At 44.4% G+C, this 24,750-nt stretch overlaps 3 protein-coding genes across 3 annotated transcripts; 2 read left to right on the plus strand and 1 right to left on the minus strand.

Moving 5' to 3' along the window:
• The first annotated feature begins 1,283 nt into the window (after window positions 1-1,283).
• On the plus strand, window positions 1,284-14,483 carry rac3 (Rac family small GTPase 3). The gene is made up of 6 exons (XM_062973950.1): window positions 1,284-1,501; window positions 6,019-6,090; window positions 9,180-9,297; window positions 10,817-10,879; window positions 12,986-13,145; window positions 13,510-14,483. Exons 1-6 carry the CDS (start codon window positions 1,467-1,469, stop codon window positions 13,638-13,640), a joined length of 579 nt encoding a protein of 192 aa, XP_062830020.1. The 5' UTR covers window positions 1,284-1,466; the 3' UTR covers window positions 13,641-14,483.
• Window positions 14,034-20,644, minus strand: dcxr (dicarbonyl and L-xylulose reductase). Its single transcript, XM_003217295.4, has 8 exons — window positions 20,496-20,644; window positions 20,315-20,412; window positions 18,652-18,806; window positions 17,351-17,393; window positions 16,832-16,931; window positions 16,562-16,626; window positions 15,579-15,696; window positions 14,034-14,790 (listed from the first exon to the last, which is right to left on the minus strand). Exons 1-8 carry the CDS (start codon window positions 20,542-20,544, stop codon window positions 14,687-14,689), a joined length of 732 nt encoding a protein of 243 aa, XP_003217343.1. The 5' UTR covers window positions 20,545-20,644; the 3' UTR covers window positions 14,034-14,686.
• Window positions 20,645-23,396: 2,752 nt separating this feature from the next.
• On the plus strand, window positions 23,397-24,383 carry LOC100563850 (14-3-3 protein gamma-A-like). The gene has a single exon (XM_016991390.2). It carries the CDS (start codon window positions 23,461-23,463, stop codon window positions 24,205-24,207), a length of 747 nt encoding a protein of 248 aa, XP_016846879.2. The 5' UTR covers window positions 23,397-23,460; the 3' UTR covers window positions 24,208-24,383.
• Window positions 24,384-24,750: the final 367 nt, after the last annotated feature.

The raw sequence follows: 24,750 nt of genomic DNA on the forward strand, positions 1-24,750 counted from the left end.
ACTGGTAGCCAGATTGTGTTCATTTTCATGGTTTCCTCCTTTCTGTTGAAATTGTCCCCCTGCTTGTGGATTTCTATGGCTTCTCTGTGTTGTCTGACATGGTGGTTGTAAGAATGGTCCAGCCTTTCTGCGTTCTCAAATACAGTAGAGTCTCACTTATCCAACATAAACGGGCCGGCAGAACGTTGGATAAGCGAATATGTTGGATAATAAGGAGGGGTTAAGGAAAAGCCTATTAAACATCAAATTAGGTTATGATTTTACAAATTAAGCACCAAAACATCATGTTATACAACACATTTGACAGAAAGGGTATTTCAATATTCAATAATGCTATGTAGTAATTACTGTATTTACGAATTTAGCACCAAAATATCACGATGTATTGAAAACATTGACTACAAAAATGGGTTAGATAATCCAGAACGTTGGATAAGCTATGTACGCAGGCATTTGAAGAATAAGCATGTGTTGGCCTCGACGCCGTCTGAATTACGGCTCTTGTATAAGGTCTGGTGGATGAATGGCATAAGCACTTTGCATTGTTTTAAACTTTGTATATTGTATTTTATGACTATTTTATGACGATTTTAACTGTTTTAATCGTTTTAGTTTATTGTATATCAGTGTAACGGCATCAATTGCCACTTGTAAGCCGCCCTGAGTCCCCTCGGGTGAGAAGGGCGGGGTATAAATAACTGAAATAAATAAATAATGAATAAATAAGCGAGACTCTACTGTAGTATGTTGTGCCCAGGTTGGTTCCTCACGTGCTCTGCTCTGGCTGGCTTCTCTGTCTGGGTGAGTCTGCCGTGCCTTTCGTGTTCCTTGATTCGTGTCTGGGCTCCTGACCCCTTCCTTCTCTCAGCCTCCTCTCCCCCGAGCCAGACAGACCCCGCTTCCTCAGGTGCTCCTCATCGGACATGGCTTCGAAACCTTGGGGCCACTCTGGCCGCCCTTCCTTCCTTCCTTCCTTCTTCTCTGGATATGGCCAGGAAGAGCCGCCGGCCTTGCAAAAGCCCTGTCGGGGCTCGGGCCGCGCGGGACGGCCATCCTGACTCGCGGCCGGGGTGGGGGAGAGGAGAGGGGCTGCGGCTGCGATTTGCAACCCGCTCTCGTTCCGAAGCGGGCGAGGCGCGCGCGAGTTGCTAGGCGACCCCTACGGGCTGTGCCTCCGGATTGGGAGGGGGGCAGAGAGGAGAGGGAGGGGGAGGCAGGGAGGGGCCACCGGTGGGCTCCGCTCGGGCTCCGCCTCCTCCTCCCTCCCTCCCTCCCTCCCTGCTCGGCTCCGCCCGCCCGCCCGCCCGTCTCGGGTCTCTCTGCCTCGCTCGCTCTCTCTTTGGCTCACTGCGGCGGCGGGCGGCATCCCTCGCCCAGGAAGGAGAGGGAGAGAGAAAGGAAGAAAGAGAGACAGAGAGGCTCCGCGCCCTCCGCCGTCGCAGCCCTCCCTCCGGGCACCGGGGCAGATGCAGGCCATCAAGTGTGTGGTCGTGGGAGACGGGTAAGCTAAGCAGCGGGGTCGGGGAGGCAGGCAAGGCAAGGCACGGCAAGGCAAGGGCGGGTCCGGAGCAAGGAAGGAAGGAAGGAAGGAAGGAAGGAAGGAAGGAAGGAAGGAAGGAGGCAGGCTTCCGAAGGGGGAAGGACAGCTGAGGGAAAGGGGGTCTGACCACACGCCCCCCCCCCTCTTCGCCCCTCCAGCTTCCTTCTATTGTTACCTCTGCTTGCCCCAGCCCCGCCCCATGGCCCTCATTGCATCTCCCTCCTGTTGCAGTCTCCAAGGAAGGCGTTCCTACCCCCCCCCCCCACACATACACACACACCTCCCCGCCTTGTCTTTCTGCCCCCCCCCCCTCCCTCCCTCCCTCGGCGCCTGGCCTGGCCATGTGGTCGGAAGACTTTCGAGGAAACCAGGGCTCCCTCCAGTTGGCCCTTCACCTCCCCTCCGTCGCGACAGATGACCCCAGAGTGGGGAAGGGGGGGGGCACCCACCTTGTGTGAACCCACTCGGGCAAAGGAGCCCCATTGTCAGCATTGGGTGGGAAAGGGGAGGAGGGAGTGCTCCCCCCCCCACCCCTCCCAGAGGCACCGGGAGAAGGAGAGAAGGGAATCAACGCGAATCAAGGAACACCGCAGACTAACTCAGCCAGAGCAGAGCACTTGATGGACCAACCTGGGCACGGCATATTATTTGAGAACACAGAAAGGCTTGGACCATCCTAACAACCACCATGTCAGGCTACACAGAGAAGCCATTGAAATCCACAAGCATGTGGACCATTTCAACAGAAAGGAGGAAACCATGAACATGAACAAAATCTGGCCACCAGTATTTAAAAAAAAACCCTCTAAAATCAGGACAGTAATTTAAAAAAAAAAACACTCAGAAAACAGGAAAATTCCAGACATGAATCAACACCCCCCAACAAAGGATTCCCCCAGGCAAGAATCAGCCAGGCTTTCAAGCGGCAAGGCTATTCAATGCTAATCAGTGTGATTAATTCACACTTGCCTCCCACAAACAAGAGTTCTTTCTCCCACCCTGGACCTTCCAGATTTATAAACCTCCCTTGCCTACACAATCAATGCGATATTAAGATGGAGAGAGAGCTGGATGCGGATGATGCCCAGGAGCAGGCAGGCAGGCAGGCAGCCCTTCTCCTGGAACCCTGGCCCTTTCCATTGCCCTGATTCCCTCCCTCCCTCCCTGCCTGCCTTGGTGTCTTAAGAGGGAGGAAACTGTGCCTGAAAGGGAGGGGGGCAAAGCGGGTGTTGCAGGATGGCACGCCTGGCCAGGGAAGGAGAAAGGCTTCACCAAAGAGGATTCTGCTTGCTGAATGGATTTAGCCAAGTGATGTGGAAGGCTTCCATGGCCAGAATCACAATGGGTTGCAGTGAGTTTTCTGGGCTGTATAGCCATGTTCCAGAAGTATTTTTCTCTGACGTTTCACCTGCATCTATGGCAGACATCCTCAGAGGTTGTGTGGTCTGTTGGAAACTAGGCAAGTGGGGTTTCTATATCCTTGGAAGACCCAGGTTGGAAGAACTCTTGTCTGCCTGAGGCAGGTGTGAATATTTCAATTGACCACCTTGATTAGCACTGAATAGCCTTGTTGCTTTAAGGTCTGGCAGTTTACTGCCTGGGGGAATCCTGTGTTGGGTGGATTTATGTCAAACTACACAGAGAAGCCATTGACATCCACAAGCATGTGAACTATTACAACAGAAAGGAGGAAACCATGAAAATGAACACAATCTGTCTACCAGTATTTAAAAAAACACTAAAATCAGGAACAACATTCAGAAAACGGGAATTCCAGACAGGAAGCAATCAGGGACAGCTAACCTCCCAAAAACTATTCCCCCCAGGCAGTAAACAACCAGACCTTGAAACTGAAAGGCTATTCAATCAAAGTGGCCAATTGGAATATTCACACCTGCTTCAGACAAGAGTCCTTTCTCCTACCCTGGACCTTCCACAGATTATAAACCCCACTTGTATAGTTTCCAACATACCTCACAACCTCTGAGGATGCCTGCCATAGATGCAGGAGAAACGTCAGGAAAGAATGCTTATGGAATATGGCCACACAGTCCAGAAAACTCACAGCAACCTTAGTCAAGTGAGTTGGTGTAAGAGCCACTGAAAGCAGCTTATGAGGAATCTGAACAGGCTGGGGCTGGAGGAAGAGAGGCCCTGGCCCTGAGCACAACCAAGCCCTCTCCTCCCGTCTCTCTTGTGGTCTCTGCTTGTCCTGCACACACCTTTCCCCGTTCCTTACCCCCTCCTTTTTCTCTCCTTCTACAAAACCCTCTCTCCTGCCTCCATTCCTGTCCTCCAATTTTAGATTCCCAACCTCGACAGTCACACTGATCTACCTTGGGATGACCGGGTTTGGGGCCCTATGGTTAGGATGACTGAAGTAATGGAGGTGAAGAATTTGGGTCGTCAAAGAGCCCTCCATGAATATCATGTGAGAAGGCGGTTCTGGGTTCTCCAGCTTTTCCAGGACTGTTATTTCTTAGGGTTTCTGCGTTTAGATTGATTGTTCCCTAATAGTCTAGTAAATGTTCATCTGTGTTTACAGTGAGTTTGGATAACAAGTGTGTTAGAAGAAATTGCACAAATTATTTCCAGGGGAAGTCTGTAGTTTGCTGCTACAGAAACAGCGCAGGCTGTGGTAGGAACATAAGACCAACATGTTTGTTTGGCAACAGCTTCTGAGGGCCGCACTCACTTGCATTTGATAAAATATGCTCCAACTTCTGAGAAGGAATGACTCAAATCTTAAGAGATGTCACCAAAACTCTACTGAGTGTGTTTCCTACCCAGAAACAGCAGGGTAGTGGTAAATATTGAATTCCCTGTCCTCATCTGAACAGTCTCTATAGCAACACCCCCCAAGGAGTGTTAAAAACTCAGGCAGCTGTCTTGATCTATTTAAAACAGATAACATCTTGCAGTTTTCACCTCTACTAGGAGCAGGTTTTTTTGTGAAGCGAATGGGTCTGGCCCTCTCAAGGCTAAACCACTACAAAATTCTCTTTGTGGGTCATCATAAGAATACACTGTAGCTGGAAAGATACATTTCCCCATTCAGCTACAATGTGGATCAAAGCTGAATGCATGGGAAAATGGGGAGTACCAGGTGGAAGGGAGATGATATGATATCATAGTCTACTGTAATCATAAAATCCTATGTCTTTGCCCCTGGGAGCCCTGGATCCATTTCACCACTGCCCAAGAACAATAAATAAAGGCATTAATGGAAGAGGTTTAGTTGTGCTGGCAATACAACATGTACATTGGGGGTGGACACAGTGTGGCCTGCATAGTTAGGAACACTTTGTAGCCTTCAGGCTATTGATACAACACATAAATGCACTAATACTCCTATATTTATTTATTATTTACAGTATTTATATTCTGCCCTTCTCACCCTGAAGGGGACTCAGGGTGGATTACACATACACATGGCAAACATTCACATACACATGGCAAACACATACACATTACACATACACATGGCAAACATTCAATGCCATTAGACATACGACATATAGACAGACACAGAAGTTGTAAGGAGTAGAAGTTTACAGCAAAACATAACCCCTTAAAACCCAGGTTCTATTTTCAGTCTCAAGAGGATGGTGCAGTTTATAGATGTTTACCCCATTGTATCTAGAAATGTAGGCCTGGATCAGTCAGCTAAGATTTGGCAAAACATAGAGCTTCTTCCAACACCCCTTTCATTCAGGCTCACCATAAACATAAATGAGACTTGTGTTGTCGAAGGCTTTCCTGGCCGGAATCACAGGGTTGTTGTGTGTTTTCTGGGCTATATAGCCATGTTCCAGAAGTATTACCTCCTGACGTTTCGCCCACATCTATGGCAGGTATCCTCAGAGGATGTGAGGTATATGGAGAAACTAAGCAAGGAAGGTTTATATATCTGTGGAAGTTTCTGGGTGGGGGAAAGAACTCTTGTCTGTTGGAGGCCAATGTGAATGTTGTAATTAATCACCTTGATTAGTGTTAAATGGCCTTCCAAGCTTCATATCCTGGCCTGGGGGAATCCTTTGTTCAGAGTCATTAGCTGCCCCTGATTGATTCATGTCTGGAATTCTTCTGTTTTCAGAGTGTTGCTCCTTATTTACTGTTCTGATTTTGGAGGTTTTTTTAATACTGGTAGCCAGATTTTGTTCATTTTCATGATTTCCTCCTTTCTGTTGAAATTATCCACATGCTCATGGATTTCAGTGGCTTCTCTGTGTAGTCTGACATGATAGTTGTTGGAGTGGTCAAGCATTTCTGTGTTCTCAAATAATATACTGTGTCCAGGTTGGTTCATCAAGTTCTCTGCTAGGGCTGAAATTTACTAGTTAGACTACTAGGTCACAATTAAAGTTCAGACTTGGACATAATCAAGAAGTACACATGCAGAGACCCAACCTTTAGCCAGGAGCACATTGGTTTTCTTTTTATGACCGTAGTTTATGGATCTGCTTCCCTTTTCTCAGGGCTGTGGGGAAGACCTGTCTGTTGATCAGCTACACGACAAATGCCTTCCCCGGAGAGTACATCCCCACTGTGTGAGTATTGGGAGATTGAGGTAGCGGTTCAGGGCAATGTAATTGTAAGGCAAGATACCTGTGAGGACTCTGTGATTTATGGGATTCCCACACTGAGATTTTAAGGTTCTGGATATTAAAAATAGGAGTCTAGGGGGATATATCAAATGTAGAATTCCTGCATTGTGGACTACTCTACTCAACTATATGTAATTTTGAGCAACATATTACACTTGTATGTCTACTGGGAAATCAAGGTAAAGCATTTCTCTGTGGGGTGTTCTACACAGAATAAAAGAGACACTACTCATGTAATTACTGCAAGAGATGGTCTATATGGGGACTGCTTGCTGTTGCATACGTGAAATTTTGAAGGACCTTTGTGGCTAAAATGAGTCCTTCATTGGATATCATAGCTGGGATGCACTTAGCCATCATACAGGTATACCCCAGTTAAGAAAGCAAATGTCTGTTGGGCTTTACTTCTTGGTATTAGAAATATACATAACATGGAAATAATAGGGCTAGGTACCTACACCTCAACAAACATGTTTCAGAAAAATTGTGATTCAAAACTAATATGCATATGTGAAATGAAACAAAACAAGTCAGATAAGCTCTGCCTCAGTAAACAAAAACATTTTGCATCTTCTATAGACAGCTTGAAATCTTCTCTCAAAATGCATCCCATTTCCATTTTAGTGGAGATATGTAAGATCTATGCTTTCCCACATGCCAGGGGAGCTAGTGAGGCAGACTAATCCAGCGCTTCTTAAACTGTGAGTACTGACCCCAAATGCTCAATGCTGAGTTCAAGAAAAAATTGACAACAGTAAAAAGTACCTGAAGGCCACCCATTTACACAAATATGTTAGTTACAATATTTAGTATTTATAATAATGTGTAGTAGTCTAACCCTGCAGAAAATGCTTCACCTGTACTTCATAAAAAGGAAAATCAGCCTGTTTAGCAAGCCTTTCTAATGCTGATTTTTATCAGTAAATGTTTCATTTTTGTTACCTGTTTTATATACCTATATACCTGGGCTCATGTAAAAATTTATCTGGCAGAAAGAGATTGTGAGTGGAAAAAGCTTAAGAAGCCTTGGACTAATCTACTTTCCTCAGCCCCTACTGAGCATGTGGGAAGAGTGAAGCAGAAAATGATTCTGGATGCAGCTCTTTACCTTACCTGTCACATATAAGCATACATAGCTATAGTAGGATGGCCCAGAGAAGAATTCCATTCTGCCCCAGATCAAGCTTTATTGCAGTATTTGCTGCAAACATGCTGTTGCAACTCAACACTGAAGGTTTATCTTCATCCAGCCCTACTTCATCATCCTCCCAGTGCCAAAGCCAGTGCGAAAAAAACCCAAAACCAAAACCCTTTCATATAAGACAAGAAAGGGGTAGGTTGAAATGAGCTTGCATAAAAGAACATTGTAAAAAGGAGCATCTTTGTCAGACACTTCATCGATGGAGACATCCTTGTGTTTATATTGCTGTTGGTCATCACGGCAGGGATAAAACTGGCGTGGTGTTAAGGGAACGGGATAACTTCGGAAGTGGTCTCTGTCAAGAGGAAAGGCTGCCATGCTGCTTCCTGAGATACTTCAGAGCAGGCAGAGTGCTTTTTGTGGCAATGGAGGTTTTTTCTTCTTCTGTCCTTGTTCATTGCTGCTGTCACTGTAAATTGACCCAGAATGCCTGATATTGGCTTCATGGAATGTTTCACCAGAACAAATCATCAAAAGAACCATCCAGGATTGCATCAAAACACATGTTCGTTTTTGAAAATGTTCATAAGACTCAGGGTATCTTATATGTTTTAGCCCAGCTTTTGTTTAGAGGGCTCCAGGTGTAGAAAAGGGTTGATTTTGCATTTATATTTTGGTGTATGAAAGTGCATGCAATTGTGTAACTTCCAGGGACGTGAAGTAGTTAACTAAGGCTGCTTCTTCCTGCTTAGTTTTTAGCATTGTATTCCTGCACTCAAATGGAAAGAGAGGAAAGGATGAGGCTTCACACAGCACTTGATGCACCACTGCATCACCCAGCAACACCTGACCCTGTGGCCAAAGTCCTTCCTTAATATTTACTCCCATTAAGTCCTATTCAGTCAATTTCTCCTTCTAAAAACTAAATAAAAGGCTTAATATTTTTGGTTGGACTGTCTTAGAAGAGGAAATCAGAAAGACCTTGTGTTAAATCCCACCCATGGGAAAAAGCAGGATAATAATGAATAAATAATCATCATCGTAAATAATAATAGAAGCAGTATAAGCACTGCAATGATATTTTGAATAATTTGTTTGACAGTGTTTTTAACCACACATAGTATTCTTATTTGATATAACAAACATTATTAAAATATGTTATGGGCCTAAGTAACCGAAGCATATGTATCTTCAAACTGGCTTTGACTTATGGTAACCTATTTTTAGATTTCCTTGGCAAGATTTTTTCAGAGAGAGATTTGCCGCAGTCTTCCTCTGAGGCTGAGAAAGTGCAACTTGCCCAAGGTCACTCAGTGAGTTTCCATGGCTGAGTGGGATTTGAAGCCTGGTCTCTTGAAGTCCTATTCTAACCACACTGGCTTCCGTGTTTGGAATGAGAAATCCAAAACACTCTAAAATGAGATAGTGATACCTTTGCTTCCTGATGGTTCAATATGCAGAATCTTTTTTTTTCATGCACAAAATTATTTGAATGTTGCATATAAAATTATTTCCAGGCTATATGTCTGAACTATATGAAACATTAATGTCATGTTTTGACTTGAGTCCCATTTCCAAGATGCCTATGCAAATATATGTGTATCTATGTATAAGCAAATATTAAAGAATCCAAAAAACTTCTGTCCCCAAGCATTTCAGAAAAGGTATACTCAACCTGTAACCTGATTAAGCCTGATAGCAGAGGAGATGACCAACCTGATTAAAGGATGGGGGAGTGAATAATTACTGGTTGAGCAAGGTGAACTAGAGAGAGGTCTGTAATATAACATCATTAGTCTAGATTGAAACGAAATAACTTTGAGAATATACATAGCTTGTGTTGGAAGGAGAGCTAATCTGCTGCTGACAGGCATCTTTCCCCTCCTTCCAGCTTTGACAATTATTCTGCCAACGTTATGGTGGATGGAAAGCCAGTAAACCTGGGTCTGTGGGACACAGCAGGACAAGAAGACTATGACAGGCTGCGACCTCTTTCTTATCCGCAGACAGTAAGTGCTGAGTTCAGAAGGGAAGGATTGGGAGAACAAATGCATTGTGGAGCATTTCCTTAAAAGGTTTTCTTATATTTATTCCCCGTGTTATTCTTAAACACTGTAGTAACAGGTAGATTTATATATAAGTCTACAGAATTTCATGATATTGTGGTTTCTGGTCTTGTTTTCCCTTCCTTTATGGGAAGGAGTGCTATTTATCTGATTGGCACAATGGAGGACTACAGGAGGCAAAATGATGTTCTTTCTTTTATTAATAGTTTTTTTAATTGGAGAATTTTGGACGTTTCTTGTTAACTGGAAAAAAATCAAAGAGGTGTTTCACAATTTAGTGGCTTGTAGGTCTCTTTCTAACTGATAAATAAAATTTAGCAAGGTAAATTAAATGATTTTATGACTGAACTGTATTTTTAATATATCTAAATGAAAACTGGGCTCCTGTTGAGCTTTTGGATCCGCGATCCTTACGTAGTCCCTAATTTAGGGGTTATGTAGGAACCGTGAACATCCCCCGTTATTCATTTGCCTGGAAAGAGCTACTGCAATCAATGGGGGTATATTCTCCTGTCATTTGGAAGCAGCTGGCTGACAGTTGTGAACAATCTTTGTTATGAGAGGGAATTGGGACAGGTATATCCCTTCTCCTGAATCTCACTGTCACATAGGCGGGAGCTCATGGGAGGGTCAGCTGCTTCCCAATCAATGGGAAGAGACCCCCATCAAGCACAGCAGCTACTTTCCAATAACAAGGATTGGAAGGATCTGGATAGGATTCATAGCACCCTAACTATGGTGCTTATTGATACAGAAATCCCCAACAATCCCCAATCAGCCAATATTTTTAAGTTAAACCAAGTTAAATCTGAAGAAGTTGACCTAGTCTACAAAAGCTTATGCTACCAGCTTTATTTCCTGTTAGTTTCTACAGTGTTACAAGATCTCTTTGAATAAGATACACATAATGCATGTCATGTTCCCAAAGTAGCAGTGTGACTGTAAAAAACTGCTAATGTTGCATATTTCCTATTGTTTCCCTAAAACTTGCAGAGTTTTCTCTCATAGATTCAAAATTTCCAGAAATGTTACAAATGGAGGGTACATGCTGCTGTGCAAGTGGAGATAAAGTTGGAATCAAAATTCTGCATTCTGATTGCTGAACATAACGTATTTTGGAAAACATACTTTTAAGAGGCTTCACTGCCATTAATTGTACAAGGCAGCTTCTCATTAATGAAATGGCAATGTATTTCAATGTTAAGGCCACCTTTGTTAACAGAAGAAATTGGCAGAAATCTTGCCTGTGACATGCAAGTGTAACTGGAAGCTATTCCTATCTATGTATTTTGGGTGTTGCAGGAGGGCTTTACTGTCTTCAATGTATTTTATAGTGAACTCTAGTAATGTAATCATGACAAAAAGGTTCAGCCAGATTGAAATACGGTCTATATTATAGTCCGCAACTGCTGAAGAGGGTTTCCTATCTGATTAATTCATGCAAATGCTCCTCTCCCCTTAGGATGTGTTCCTGATCTGCTTCTCACTGGTGAGCCCAGCTTCCTTTGAAAATGTCCGAGCCAAGGTAATATGCCTCTTATATCTCCTACCTGCATTTACTCGAGTCTTATCTGCCATCGAATCTAATCTGCACCTCAAATTTCAAACCCTGAGACCAAAAAAACTATTTGCTGGTGAATGTAATGGTTTGTAATTTGGCCACTACAGTTACTGCCTGGTTATAATTCCTTCTTTGCAAACAAAAGTGTAAAGTGGTTAAAACACCAAAGCTTTCAACAACAGAAAAGAAAAATGCATCAATGCTGTAGAATAAATCCACTTTAACTGCCGTGGCTCAATGCTATGGGGTCACGGGGGATGTAGTTTTGGGATTATGGGGGCTGCCAAAGAATGCTGATATCTCACCGAACTGCAAATCCCGGCATTGAGCCATGGCAATTAAATTTGAGATGACTTCCCTCAAATAGGAGCTCCGGGTGCTCCTGAAGTAGCTTCTCTTTTTGCTTTGGCTCAGCACTAAGATTATCATATTATGCTAATCTAATGCGTACCCTAATTTTGGCAAGGTAATTTAGCCAAAAAAGACGAGCATTAGATTCAGGTAAATATAATTTATATAAAGTGAAAATATGTATATATATTTGTACTTCAGAGACTCCTACATGGCTTGATAGATCTGGATCAAACTTGATTAACTTATCCTTCATTATCCAAATTAATATTCAGGTGGGTTCTGAGCTAAAAATCCACTCTTGTTGCCTAATTTTTAAAACAATTACATTGACAGCCTGAGTTTCATATTGCTGTGTTCAGGTGCAACCACAAGAGGGCAGTACCTAGACAGAAATGAAACCTAAGAGGTAAGGGATAGAGTGCCTGCAGAGAGATACTTAAGGAGTCCCTCAAGGGCCTGCCTGCCCTCTGGTATTTGAAGGCTAGAGCATCAGTAGGCAGACGCTTCCGGAGCCTCTCAGAGGGCCAGAGCATGGTCATGTTCTAATGGAGGCCTACTCAGAAGGCCAGGCAAAAGTGGAAGTGAACTAAAGAAAGGAGGCAGCCCCTCTGCCCCAGTGGCTGTTTTTTGGAGCGAGGGCAATGACAAAAGTGGGGCAGTGGCAGCCTCTGAGGGTGAGATGAGGCAAGTTGCCAGGAGGCTGCGTCCGCCATTCTGGAGATACGGGTCATGGAGGAGGCCGAAGTAGGCTGCCCTTGCCTGGTTGAAGACTGGCTCCCAAATGGGATTGAGAAAGAGGCTTTTGATTGAGCCCATGGTTAGTTTTGGGTTCAACGCCCAGCATGCAGCACCACTTTGGGCAATCCAGGACCAACTTCTATGCTTCTTGACCATAGAATAACCTAAAGGCAGCTTGGGAAACAGACAAACAGCTGGAATTGTAAAATGATTGGAAATGTTGAAGCCATGAGAAAATACAGTATATTTCTTATGTTTGTTAATAGTCAAAATGAACATTTTTATGAAAACTGCAATGTATATAAATAACAATGAAAATTTGTTGGTAGGTATGCTTGTATTTTAAAGGCTTCTACATGGCTTGATGGATCTCGACCAAACCTGGTACACATACGCTTCATTATCAAAACTAAAATATTTTTGATGCCACGGCCCCAGTCACAAAAATGGGATCTGCTTGATGGGCTGCCTACACATCAGGAAATCATATGTTGAAAAACATTAAATTGCCAACAAAATGAAGTTGTGGATGTTTTTCTTTACCTCTCTATTTGGACCATTCATAAAATCTTAAGGCCAACAATAAGTATTTTGAATAATTAGCATTCAAAAATGCATTCCTGGGCAACATTGTGTGTATATACGCTAGTATTCATAATATTCCTTAACAGTAGGGGGAATTGATCATGCTGGGGTGCTTCTTGTTAGTAACAGCTTTGCTACAGATAAGCAGAGGGTGTCCTCCTGCTCCTGGTCCAGAGTTGATGAGTGATCCCTTGACAAGGGGATTAAGAGTAACAAAAGTCTGTGAGCAGCATTCAAAGATTCAGATTAGCCCCTTTCTCTGAAGTTTCTTGGCTTTGGTCAAGCAGAGAGCCAAAAATAGCCATTTGGCTCCACTACTGTTTTCCTTTTATTATGCTGACTCCCAAAGTCAACAGTCAAATGGATTAACTCCCATGCTTCTCTTATTTTCAGTGGTATCCAGAAGTCCGACATCACTGCCCCAATACACCAATCATCCTTGTGGGCACCAAGCTAGACCTGAGAGATGACAAGGACACCATCGAAAGGCTGCGGGACAAAAAGCTGGCTCCCATTACCTACCCCCAAGGCCTAGCCATGGCTAGAGAGATTGGTGAGTCCTGGAAATAAGAGGGGAGGACAACTCGTGGTCCTTTGGAGGTTGCTGGGAAGTAACGTCCACCATTCCTTAACACTAGGTGTGTGAGCAAGGGGTGATGGGAGTTTCAGTTCAACAAGGACCATTGTTTGGGGTGTGTTGTGTGTGTGTGTAATTGAGTCTCACAGGGCATGTACCAGACTCAGCCTTTGCTCTGCAGCTACAAGAACAGAATGCTGTGATTTCCATCCTTTCCCTATCATGATAACTAGTATTGTGTTTATTTTTAAAATAAAAGCAGCCATTTCCAGGCATAGATAATGGCAGGGAGTAACAGTCATGTTTAGTAAGGCACACCATCTCCCTTTAATCCCCACAGGCTCAGTAAAATACCTAGAATGCTCTGCTCTTACACAGCGAGGCCTCAAGACCGTCTTCGACGAAGCCATCCGTGCCGTGCTCTGCCCCCCACCTGTGAAGAAGCCTGGCAAAAAGTGCACTGTTTTTTGAGGGCACCTGAGTTCAGCACATTGTGGTTGCCTCTCTTCTTGGCACACAAGAAAAGAGCGTTCGCTGGGCGGTCCTGCAGAGGGAGTGGGGCAGGGCCCTTCATCATGTACGAAGTCAGTGTTTTTTTAAATGTCTCTTTGATTTAACGTCTGTGTCGATGTAAAAAGAGCCGCATGGGAGAAAGGAGGAGCAGGGTGCCATCCCACCCTCCAGGGCAGAGCAATGTCTGTGTGTGAGGGGTGGGTGGGTAGGTGTAGGGAGAATGCTCCCTGACTCTGTGCTGGGGAAGGAGTGCATGACCAGCCCTTTCTTAACTTCCATTGGTGCTAGACCTTTGTGGTGGAAGCAAAGTATGAAATCACAGTCGGGGCACAAGACAAATGGGACACAGGCTGAAGAACAAGCCATGGGTACTTTATTGTGCAAGATGCTAGCTTATGCTCGAGAATTGGTTCAAAGCAGCTTCTGTGCCATCCAAAGCTGCCTTTGCTTTTCAGGGCACCACCTGCTCCACGTGTTGCTTCTGAGCTGGTTTTATTTGAACATCAGCTCTCCCCCAAGCAGGGAAAGAGCAGGGAGGTCTCTTTACTATGTCCAGCCTGGCACAACAAAACTGCCTGGAAGGGCTTTTCTGTAAGATGTTTGAAAAGAAAAACTGGGGAAGGCCCAGGTAGAAAGCTGAGGGCCAGCCCCTTCCTTTTGTCAGGTGCGATGGACTGGGGGATGGAGCATGGAGAGCTTTGCAGGGGTCGGGATGGAGATGGGTCGGATTTTTAAATCATTGTGTAGCGTGATGAGCCGAACACCTCTTATTTTATACAATAAACATTTCTCCATAAGTAAGGCAGTGTGATTTGGTTACAATTGGCAGCAGAAGGCAGGCATGCTTTATTGTCTTTACTCTCTTTACATGGATACAAGGACTGGAGCCTTCCAACTGGATCTCTTTCTAGAAAGCAGTATTTCTACTATTTTCAGGATGAGCAGACATGATGAATCACACGGAGGGGAATGGCCTTCCAAAGGAGTGATGCCAATACCGTATTTCAACAAGCAAGGAATCCCCCGTCAACGGGCAGCATTGCTCCGGTTGTCATGGCACTCTGGTCGCTCAGCAGGAAAAGGATGCTGTTCACCACATCATCCACCTCTGCAACAACAGGCACACACACCAAGGGCAGCTGAAAGAGTGGGCCTCCTCACACTTGAGCATTTATACACTTTAAATCTGGTTTCCGCTTCCTGCAGAATTCTGGGGTTTGTAATTTGGTTAGACCGAGAACCTGTCTGGCTGAGTTGTTGGCCCCTCCCTAAAATGGATTTAAAGTGGATCCAAACCCTAGTGTGATGAAGTAGAGTATCTGGAGGCAAATGTAGCAGCTGTCTCTTCTAGGCCTTCTACAGTTGGAAAGAAACTCCCCATAATCGTGAGGGTCCTTCCCATATTTTGCCCTTCCCTACTAGGTCTACCTCCTCTTAGGAATCCTCTCTTGGACAGCTATCTGCTGTCAGCCCATAGTGATAGGGCCTCAAAGGGACCTTGTGTGAGATTATTTTCCACATCAAGTTTTTCACAATCAATGTGATTTTTCATTATTGGCAGTGCTTTCTTACAATTCCCTACATGACAGCTGACGTTATACGGCACCTGCAGGGAAACTGTGTACACTGCACACATGAACACTGCATATTAAAGCTATTATCATGACAGAGGAGAAGAGTATTTGTTTGTCCCTAAAGGGGCAGCTACTATTAATGGAAAAAGAGCGAGAAGACTTCTATGTAGTCCCTTCAACTCCAACATCAAAGGTAGAGCAGGGGTTGGGAAATAATGGGCCTTGCTCTGAGTCTTACCATGTTTGCAGGTGAAGTCAATTTTGGTCTCCCTCAGCATGGTCTACAGACACTCTTTTGTCAGGAAGCAGAGCTCCAAATTACCTGCAAATTTTCCCAGTGGGATGCGGCTAAGCATTGGTCCAGCTTTCTCAGGATCAGTCCAGTTGAGGCGTCCCATGTCAGTCATGACAACAGTGGGGTTCACACTGTTTACCCGAATCTTGGAAAAATACAAGGCAGTAGAACATGGATACAGCTCTAGGCAATGCATGACAGAAGATTATCATTCTGGCTTTATAACATTCTCTTCACCTGAATTGTGGTTTTTGTAAACCAGGTAAGAATTTTACCCTCCAGTAGAACCAGAGGGATATATGCAGTTCTGGTTCACTCAACTCCGGAGGAGAATGCCATGCTAGGCTGCTTCTGTGGCATTCATTAGGTGGTGAATCTGTGGCCCGCCAGACCATCATTGGATATCTTACTGTTGGGTTGCTGGAAATTATAGTCCACATGATATGGCATGAAGAACCACATATTCTCCACTTTGACTAAAAGGTAGCTGGGTGTCATGTTTCATTCATAATTACATTTTGTTTGCCCATGTAATTGCCCGAGGATATGCCATTTTTTGGCCATGCCCACCACAAATTACTTTTCTCCCACAGGCAGCAGAAGTGACGCATCACTTCTAGCTCCCATTTCACACAATTTCCAACTGCTATGGGCTTCATCTATCCAGTTTGAAACCATGTTATATGGCCAGTATATGCATGTAATGCAGTTCAGTGCAGTTAAATTGCATCATATGAGTGTACACTGACCATATAACGCAGTTGCAAACTGGATTATATGGCAGTGTAATTGGGCTTTGGACTTATCTTTCCCCACCGTATGGGTGTTGAGGACGGTGTGTACAAGCAAAAACAATGTTTGCATGTGGATGAAGTCTGTTCTGAGGTAAAACATTAGCTCAAGAGATTTTTTTGAGATAACCTGGGGGCTACACTCTCTCTGCCCCCTAAAAGGTAGACCCTTTGTGCTCCAAGCAGCTACCTTCTAATTCACAAAGTTTGGGTTCTTACCCCATAGGGGCCCAGTTCCAAAGCCATAGATTTTGTCAGCATGTCCAAGGCACTCTTGGTTGAACCTTCAATAAAGCAAGGCATGTTTCTGTATTAGGTCACTGCCTTGTACTCCTTTCCCTATCCTTCAGACTCCCTCTCACATCTGCCATCATCATGAAGCCTGGCTTGAGGAAAGGCTTCCATTGAAATCAATCTACAAAGTACATGCAGTTTCTGTCTCTGTTTCAGTAGAAAGACAGACGGAATCTTGCAGTTTATAAGACTCACAGTAAATGGTGTGATCCTTCAGAGCCCGGTGAGAGGCCTGGCTTGATACATTCACAATGGCACCATGCACTCCCCTGGCAATCATCTTTTGAGCAACGATCTGAAATACAGGATATGAGAGACAGGAAGAATTGAAGGTTGAGGTTCAAGCTGGGACAAGAGCATTATTTTTAAGGTCTTAAATATACTAAAGGGCAGTAATGAGAAGGCAGCAATTAGTTAAACAAAGTGTTAACTTTTGCATAGCGATTACGAAGATTTGAACTGTAAGTGCCACTTCCTTAAGTACTCTTAAAGGTCAAAATATGGCCTCAGGAGAGACAGCAAGTACATGGCCTTCCAGATGCTGTTGGACTACAATTTCCATCATCTCTCCCCACTGATTATGCTGGTCAGGACTGATAGGGGCTGCAGCCAACAACCTCTGAAGGACAACTCCTGCCTTGATGGGGACTTCTTGCTGCATTCCTTGGTGCCGCTCACGAGCGAACACCCAACACCATATGGATACCTTCTCACCTGGGAAACTTGTAGCACAGCCCGAAGGTTGACATCAAAAGACCTATGTAAAATCAATGTCAAAATTAGGTGTTTTGAATAATGTCAACAACAATAGAGAAGTCAGCCACGGCACAGCATTTGATGAACCAACCTGGACACAGCATATTATTTGAGAACACAGAAATGCTGGACCACTTTAAAAACCACCATGTCAGACTACACAGAGAAGCCATTGAAATACACAAGCGTGTAGACAATTTCAACGAAAAGGAGGAAACCATGAACATGAACAAAATCTGGCTACCAGTATTAAAATAATTCTAAGATCAGGGCAGTAAATAAAGAACAACATTTAAAAAAGGGGGGGATTCCAGACAAGAAAACAATCAGGGCCGGTTAACACCTCAGGCAGGAAAGAGCCAGGCTTTAAATCTGCAAGGCCATTAAATGCTAATCAAGGTGATCATTACAACATTCACACTTGCCTCCAACAGACAAGAGTTCTTTATCTCAACCTGAACATTCCACAGATATATAAACCCCACTTGCCTAGTTTCCAACAGACTTCACAACTTCTCAGGATGCCTGCCATAGATGTGGGCAAAACACCAGGAGATAATTCTTCTGGAATATGGCCATACAGCCCTGAAAACTTACAGCAACCTCATAAACAATAGTTTGGTAGGGCCACTACAACCCTCCAAATGCAGCAACAATGACATTACTTTGCAATCAGTCCCTGGGCATGCTAACCTCACTTAACAGCTTGCCTATCATGGTAATTATTAAGCAATTTAAAAAACACCACTCCTCCCCCACTGACTTTCAGGGGGGAGCCAAAGCATGTGAGCCAACTTTGGCAGAGTGAAATTAAAATTTAAACACAGATCCAGGGCAAAGGTTTTATCACCTTTCTCTTTCGTGATGGCATGCAAAAGGCCTCAAGGACAGGGGGATCAGTGACCGGCATCCTGTTAGTGGCATACACAGATTTAATTACAGCAGTGTGTATTTTAAAAATAATTATTCAGGTTCATATTCTCTGCCACCTGCCACAACAACCAAATTTACCATTTAGCCACTGTGGCCCACCCCAGCCGTTTTATACATCAGAGGGATATCTGGCTATATTTTACAGTCAGACGCTTGTCCAGCCCGGCCTTCTCTTCATCAGCTACAACAGAATGACTATGGTGGACAAATACCCCATACAGGCCCTTGGTCATTGCCTGGCAGCTTGTAATTCAAAGTAACTTCTTCTAGCTATCTAGTACTGACCAGACAGACAGACACACACACTTATGCCAGTCATAATTTACCTGTCAAAGGCTTCCTTGGTAACCTGGAGGAATGGCTGCAGAACAGCCACAGCAGCATTATTCACCAGCAGGTCAATATTCTCCACTTGACTCAGTGCTGCCTTGGTGGCATCCCAGTCCCCAAGGTCTACACAGAGCGTCTGTATGCCAGGACACTGAAATCCAAGCAGAGAAATCACATGAAAAACCAAGGCATGAAAAAATGGCTGCTTTTCAGGTTCCAGTTTTTTCAGAGCACATGGACAAAGGCTAAGGACAAAGTTCCAGATGGCAGTTTCATGGCTCCTACAGGGAACTCCTTAGCTTTGCCAGAGCATCTTGGCAACTTGAAAGGGTTCCCAAAACGTAGTTGCAGCATGAAAAGGATGAGGGGGAAGGAAGAAATGGAGCACCACTTTCAGGCAGTATTTTTTTATTTCTGCATTCACTTTCATTGACATGAATCCACATTTTTGTTGCAGTACACAGTGATAACACAATCCTATGCTGGTCTATGACCGTAATAGAGATTTTTGATTTGATAACACAGTTCAACAACAACAAAATTTCTTGGCGTCTTGGTTTTTAGGCCTGTTCCTGGAGTAATCTGGGGTGCTGTTTCAGAAAATTGTATTGGATATACCTCATCACCTCTAGTTTCCTAGACCCCTTCCACACAGCTGAATAAAATCCCAGATGATTTGCTTTGAACTGGAATATATGGCAGTGTGGACTCAGATAACCCAGTTCAAAGCAGATATTGTGGGATTTTCTGCCTTGATGTTCTGGGTTATATGGCAGTGTGGAAAGGCCCTTAGGTATGGTTATCCTGGTTTATGAGTGAGCAGATGGAGATTCCTTGTTGGCATATACAGTAGAGTCTCACTTATCCAATGTTCTGGATTATCCAATGCATTTTTGTAGTCAATGTTTTCAATGCATTGTGATATTTTGGTGCTAAATTCGTAAATACAGTAATTACTACATAGCATTAATGTGTAATGAACTACTTTTTCTGTCAAATTTGTTGTATAACATGATGTTTTGGTGCTTAATTTGTAAAATCATAACCTATTTTGATGTTTAATATGCTTTGCTTAATTTCTCCTTACTATCCAACATATTCGGTTATCCAACGTTCTGCTGGCCCGTTTATGTTGGATAAGTGAGACTCTACTGTATTCTGCATCTCAGCAATGAGAGCTGGTAGAAGGATACTGCTGTCATGTTTTGGAATCAACAGGCCAAATAGACCCAGGGCTTTTCCACATAGTCATATAACCCAGGGCCCATTCACACAACCATATAACCCAGAATATCAAGGCAGAAAATCCCACAATATCTGCTTTGAACTGGGTTATCTGAGTCCACACTGCCATATATTCCAGTTCAAAACAGATAATGTGGGATGTTGTTCAGCTGTGTGGACAACTCCCAGGTATAAACACATGCACTGTGCAAGCATGGGCTCACTCGGGCCCTCCCTCCAGGTGTTTTGGGCTTCAACTCCCACAATTCCTAACAACCTACCGAACTGTGGGAGTTGAAGTGCAAAACACCTGGAGGGAGGGAAGGAGGGCACAAGTGTGCCCGTGCCTGGGCTGCACTGCAATGGTGTGGCCTTGTGGGAGCTGTAGTTGGTGGCGAGGAGTGTGTGCCCGTCCCTCCCTCCCTCCGGCGGTACCTCCTCCTTGAGGCCGTCGAGGTGGGCCTGGGTCCGGCTGACAGCAAGAACTTGGGCTCCCTTTCGGCTCAGCGCCAACGCCAGTGCCCGGCCGATCCCTGCAAAAGGGCGGGAAAAGGGGCGCCGTCAAGGGCGAATTTGTGTGTGGGGCGGAGGGCGGGACGCCAAGCCCCCTCTCTACCTTTGCCCGCCCCGGTCACCAGCACCCGGCGCCCCGAGAAGCCCTCCATCTCCTCCCGCGGTGGAGTCCCGAGTCCAAAGAGCGAGAGAGACAGAGAGGCCCCTCCTCCGTGGCTGCCCCGCCCCTCTTCCTGCCTGCCTGCCTGCCTTAAAATGGTGGCGCTCCAGCAAAGAGTCCTGCCAACCTAGCAGTTCGAAAACATGCCAATGTGAGTAGATCAATGGCAGAAGAGCAGAAAAGGTAGAAAGAAAAGTTCAAGACTGAAGACTTCAAGTGTCTGAGGCCCCTTCCACACTGCTGAATAAAATCCCACATTATCTGCTTTGAACTTTGAACTTCCCGCTCCGGCGGGAAGGTAACGGCGCTCCATGCAGTCATGCCGGCCACATGACCTTGGAGGTGTCTACGGACAACGCCGGCTCTTCGGCTTAGAAATGAGCACCAACCCCCAGAGTCAGACATGACTGGACTTAACGTCGGGGGGAAAACCTTTACCCTACCAGCAAAGAGAGGGGAAGGGGAGGCTTCCTGTCCCTGCAGGCCTTTCCCTTCCCCTGCGAGTAGGCACCTTGGACAGCTATCAGTAGTTCTGGTAGTTCATGGGGCAGCTTGGGCCTTCCCTGCAGGTGTTTTGGACTTTAACTCCGCCATTCCTAACAGCCTCAGGCCCTTTCCTTTCCCCCCTCAGCCGCTTAAGCTGTAGCCAAGGTTAAAAAAAGGTTTATTCATTAATTTTAACTGGTTAACCAAATCCCCATGATAAGTCAACCAGAAGCAAAAATTAAACAAGTCCCTCCACAACTTCAGGCACTATCTCAAGCAAATTTTGATAATTTATTCACACTGTCATTAATTGACGCAATGGTCCCAAGAGCTAAAATATGGTCCGTGCCTCACCGTGGGGACGAGAGCGACTGGTCTCGCTGAAGGGGCAAAGATGCAAAAAGTACTCCTTGAATCCAAAGTCAAAAGAGAGGGCGAGGAAGGACACCACAGAAAGTTGGATCTTCAAATATTCCAGTTCAAAGCAGATAATGTGGGATTTTATTCAGCAGTGTGGAAGGGGCCTCAGACACTTGAAGTCTTCAGTCTTGAACTTTTCTTTCTACCTTTTCTGCTCTTCTGCCATTGAAGTTGCCAAGCTGGCTTCAGCTCCTTCACACATCTGAAAACAAGCCGTTGTGTGCCTGTTAGCCCCATAAGTACATTTGAGATATTTGCAGAATAGTGTAAATATGTTCAAATATAAAACAATAAAAAGACAAAACTTTAAAAGCTGGGGAGGAGGGAGTGGCACCTGTACCTAGCACCTGAAAAATAAAATGCATTGAGCTCTCGTGCCCAAATTATATGAATACAGGTGCTGGGTGAACCAGTATGGGAAGATATCCCATCGTTTATTTTATACCCGACCTTTCTCTGTACAGTTAAACAAAATATTCTTACAAAAGTGTAAAAATATTAAATGTTCAGTTAAAAAGTACAGTAGTCTCTCACTTATCCAACACTTGCTTATCCAATATTCTGGATTATCCAATGCATTTTTGTAGTCAATGTTTTTAATACATCGTGATATTTTGGTGCTAAATTTGTAAATACAGTAATTACTACATACCATTACTGCATATTGAACTACCTTTTCTGTCAAATTTGTTGTATAACATGATGTTTGGTGCTTAATTTGTAAAATCATAACCTAATTTGATGCTTAATAGGCTTCTCCTTAATCTCTCCTTATTATCCAACGTATTTGCTTATCCAATGTTCTGCCAGCCCGTTTATGTTGGATAAGTGAGACTCTACTGTACATAGGAAGCATAATCAGAGACAGTCATGTTGGCCATACCGCAAAATAAAACCAAATACACAAAAGAGCAATACCTTTATCAGACAACCAAGATGCACAAAATACTTCATGGAAGCCTTTGAAGCTGCACTAGTCTCTTCATCAGGCAAGCAATGTTTTAAAAAACCACGACAAAAAAGTGATGTTATTGGGAGTCACAGGTTTACACCTGATACAAAATTTAAAAAGCGTTGTCATCTCCCTCTCTGGGGGTTGGTGCTCATCTCCATTTCTAAGCCGAAGAGCCGGCGTTGTCCGTAGACACCTCCAAGGTCATGTGGCTGGCATGACTGCATGGAGCACCATTACCTTCCCGCCAGAGTGGTACCTATTGATCTACTCACATTTGCATGTTTTCGAACTGCTAGGCTGGCAGGAGCTGGGGCTAACAGCGGGTGCTCAAGCCGCTCCCAGGATTTGAAGCTGGGACCTTTCGATCTGCAAATTCAGCAGCTCAGCGCTTTAACGCACTTCGCCACCGGGGCTCCTTAGGAGAACACAATACAAATAATTTTAAATAAGTACAATATATTTATTTTTGACATACTGGTGGCTTGTGGTCCAACAAAACCTCCCATCGTGTTTGTATTTTTGAACTAACCATCTGTTAACCTTGCAGCCTCTTGTGAACAACGGTAGGCCCAGCAAGAGTTCAGTTCCAGGACATATGTATATGAGGAAAAAAACCTTAAATCATCAGGCCCCATATTATTAAATAGCAGCAACATTAATGTGCACAATTCAAAGTGTCCATGTCCATGTTGCTTTCATTTAATAATAATACGCATGGTGATCTATGGTTGCTGGATATCATAGATGTGGATCCCGAATCTTTGTAGGGTTCATTGTAATTGTAAGCAACCTGCCTCCTCAGGAAGTGTATTTTCCAGCCACCTCTAAGCATTACATCCTTGTTGGCATACCATTTTTGTTTCATAATATTTACACTGCAGTAGACTTTTGGTACTTGCGTAAAGTAGTATGCTGCCCTTGATATGGACTTAGGATGAGTGAGGCTTGGTAGTGTTCCAGAACTGTAGTGTTCCTGTGACATCACTTCTTTCCTGTACCACAACGAGAATCTCCTTCCAGGGCACCATCACCAGCCTCTCCCTGCCCATGTTGAGACGCAAGCAGCTGGTGCAGCAAGCACAGCTAGCAGAGCAATGTGGCCGATACAAGGACATGGCCGCTGCCATGAGGCAGCTTGTGGCTGAAGGAGGAGAGCCTTTAACCCAGGAAGAGAAGACTCTGCTTTCCAAGGCCTATACCTTCGTAATCCAGGAGCTTTGCTCTTCTTGGCGACGTCTAAAGAACTCAGTGGAGCAGGGAGTTGGAAAGGAGAAAGAACAAGCTGAAGCCTACCGTGAAACCATAAAAAGGGAACTGGAAACACAATGCTTGGAGATTCTTGGCCTCCTAGACCATGGGCTCCTAAAGCACTGCCATGAGACAGATAAGGGAAGCCGGGCCTTTTATCTGAAGATGAAAGGAGACAACTACCGCTACTTGGCAGAAGTGGCCCAGTCTGATACCAAGGACATGCTGGTGAAGTCTGCAGTGCAAGCCTACGAGGAGGCTCAGGAAATCAGTGAACGGCACCTGGAACCAACTCATCCACTGGCCCTGGCTGTGGCTCTGAATCACTCAGTCCTTCATTATGAGGTTCTCAACAATGCTGAGAAAGCAACAAAACTAGCCAAGGCTGCTTTTGATAAGGCCATTGCTGGACTGGAGACCCTCAGCCTTGAGTTCTACAAGGAATCCACAGTCATCATGCAGCGCCTGAGGGACAACATTGTGCAGTGGACCAGTGACCAACATGAGGAAGTGGAGACCAACAGCAGAGAGGTTGAAGATCAGTAGCGGGGGTGCAGAGACATCCTGAAAGGAGCCATAGGCTCTAACAACAAGTTAGCAGTTACATGGATGTCATTAGCATTTGCTTTACTGCTATCCTGAGACCAAATCCATTCCTTATCTGACTAATGTGGGCACAGGTAACTCTAACTTCACAGCAGAAATAAAAGCCCATTGCTGAACTATTTTCATTCTGTTGCTGTAAACATTGCAATCTTACAGGCTGTCATGCAGTGCTAGAGACAATGAGAAAGGCATATGTCAGATAAAAGTTAGGGAATAGTTAGAACTGGCAGAGGTCAGATTATGTAGTCACCAGCGTATTTGTGGTATGCATTTTTCACAGTGGAAAGCATTACAAGGGTAAACTACATTCAGACGTAACTTAGGTAGCTGATGTTGTAGGGTCTGTAAAAAGAAGACCTGCACCAAGTTTTAATGACAATTTGTAAAAGAATTACTGTAATAGATGAATTCTCTTACCACATTGTAAAATGGATAAGTCAATGCTCAAGCCATCAACTGTTTCTAAATGTTCATTTCCCCCAT

The sequence above is a fragment of the Anolis carolinensis genome, chromosome 2 (genome assembly GCF_035594765.1).
Source record: "Anolis carolinensis isolate JA03-04 chromosome 2, rAnoCar3.1.pri, whole genome shotgun sequence".
In the NCBI taxonomy this organism is placed as follows: domain Eukaryota; kingdom Metazoa; phylum Chordata; class Lepidosauria; order Squamata; family Dactyloidae; genus Anolis; species Anolis carolinensis.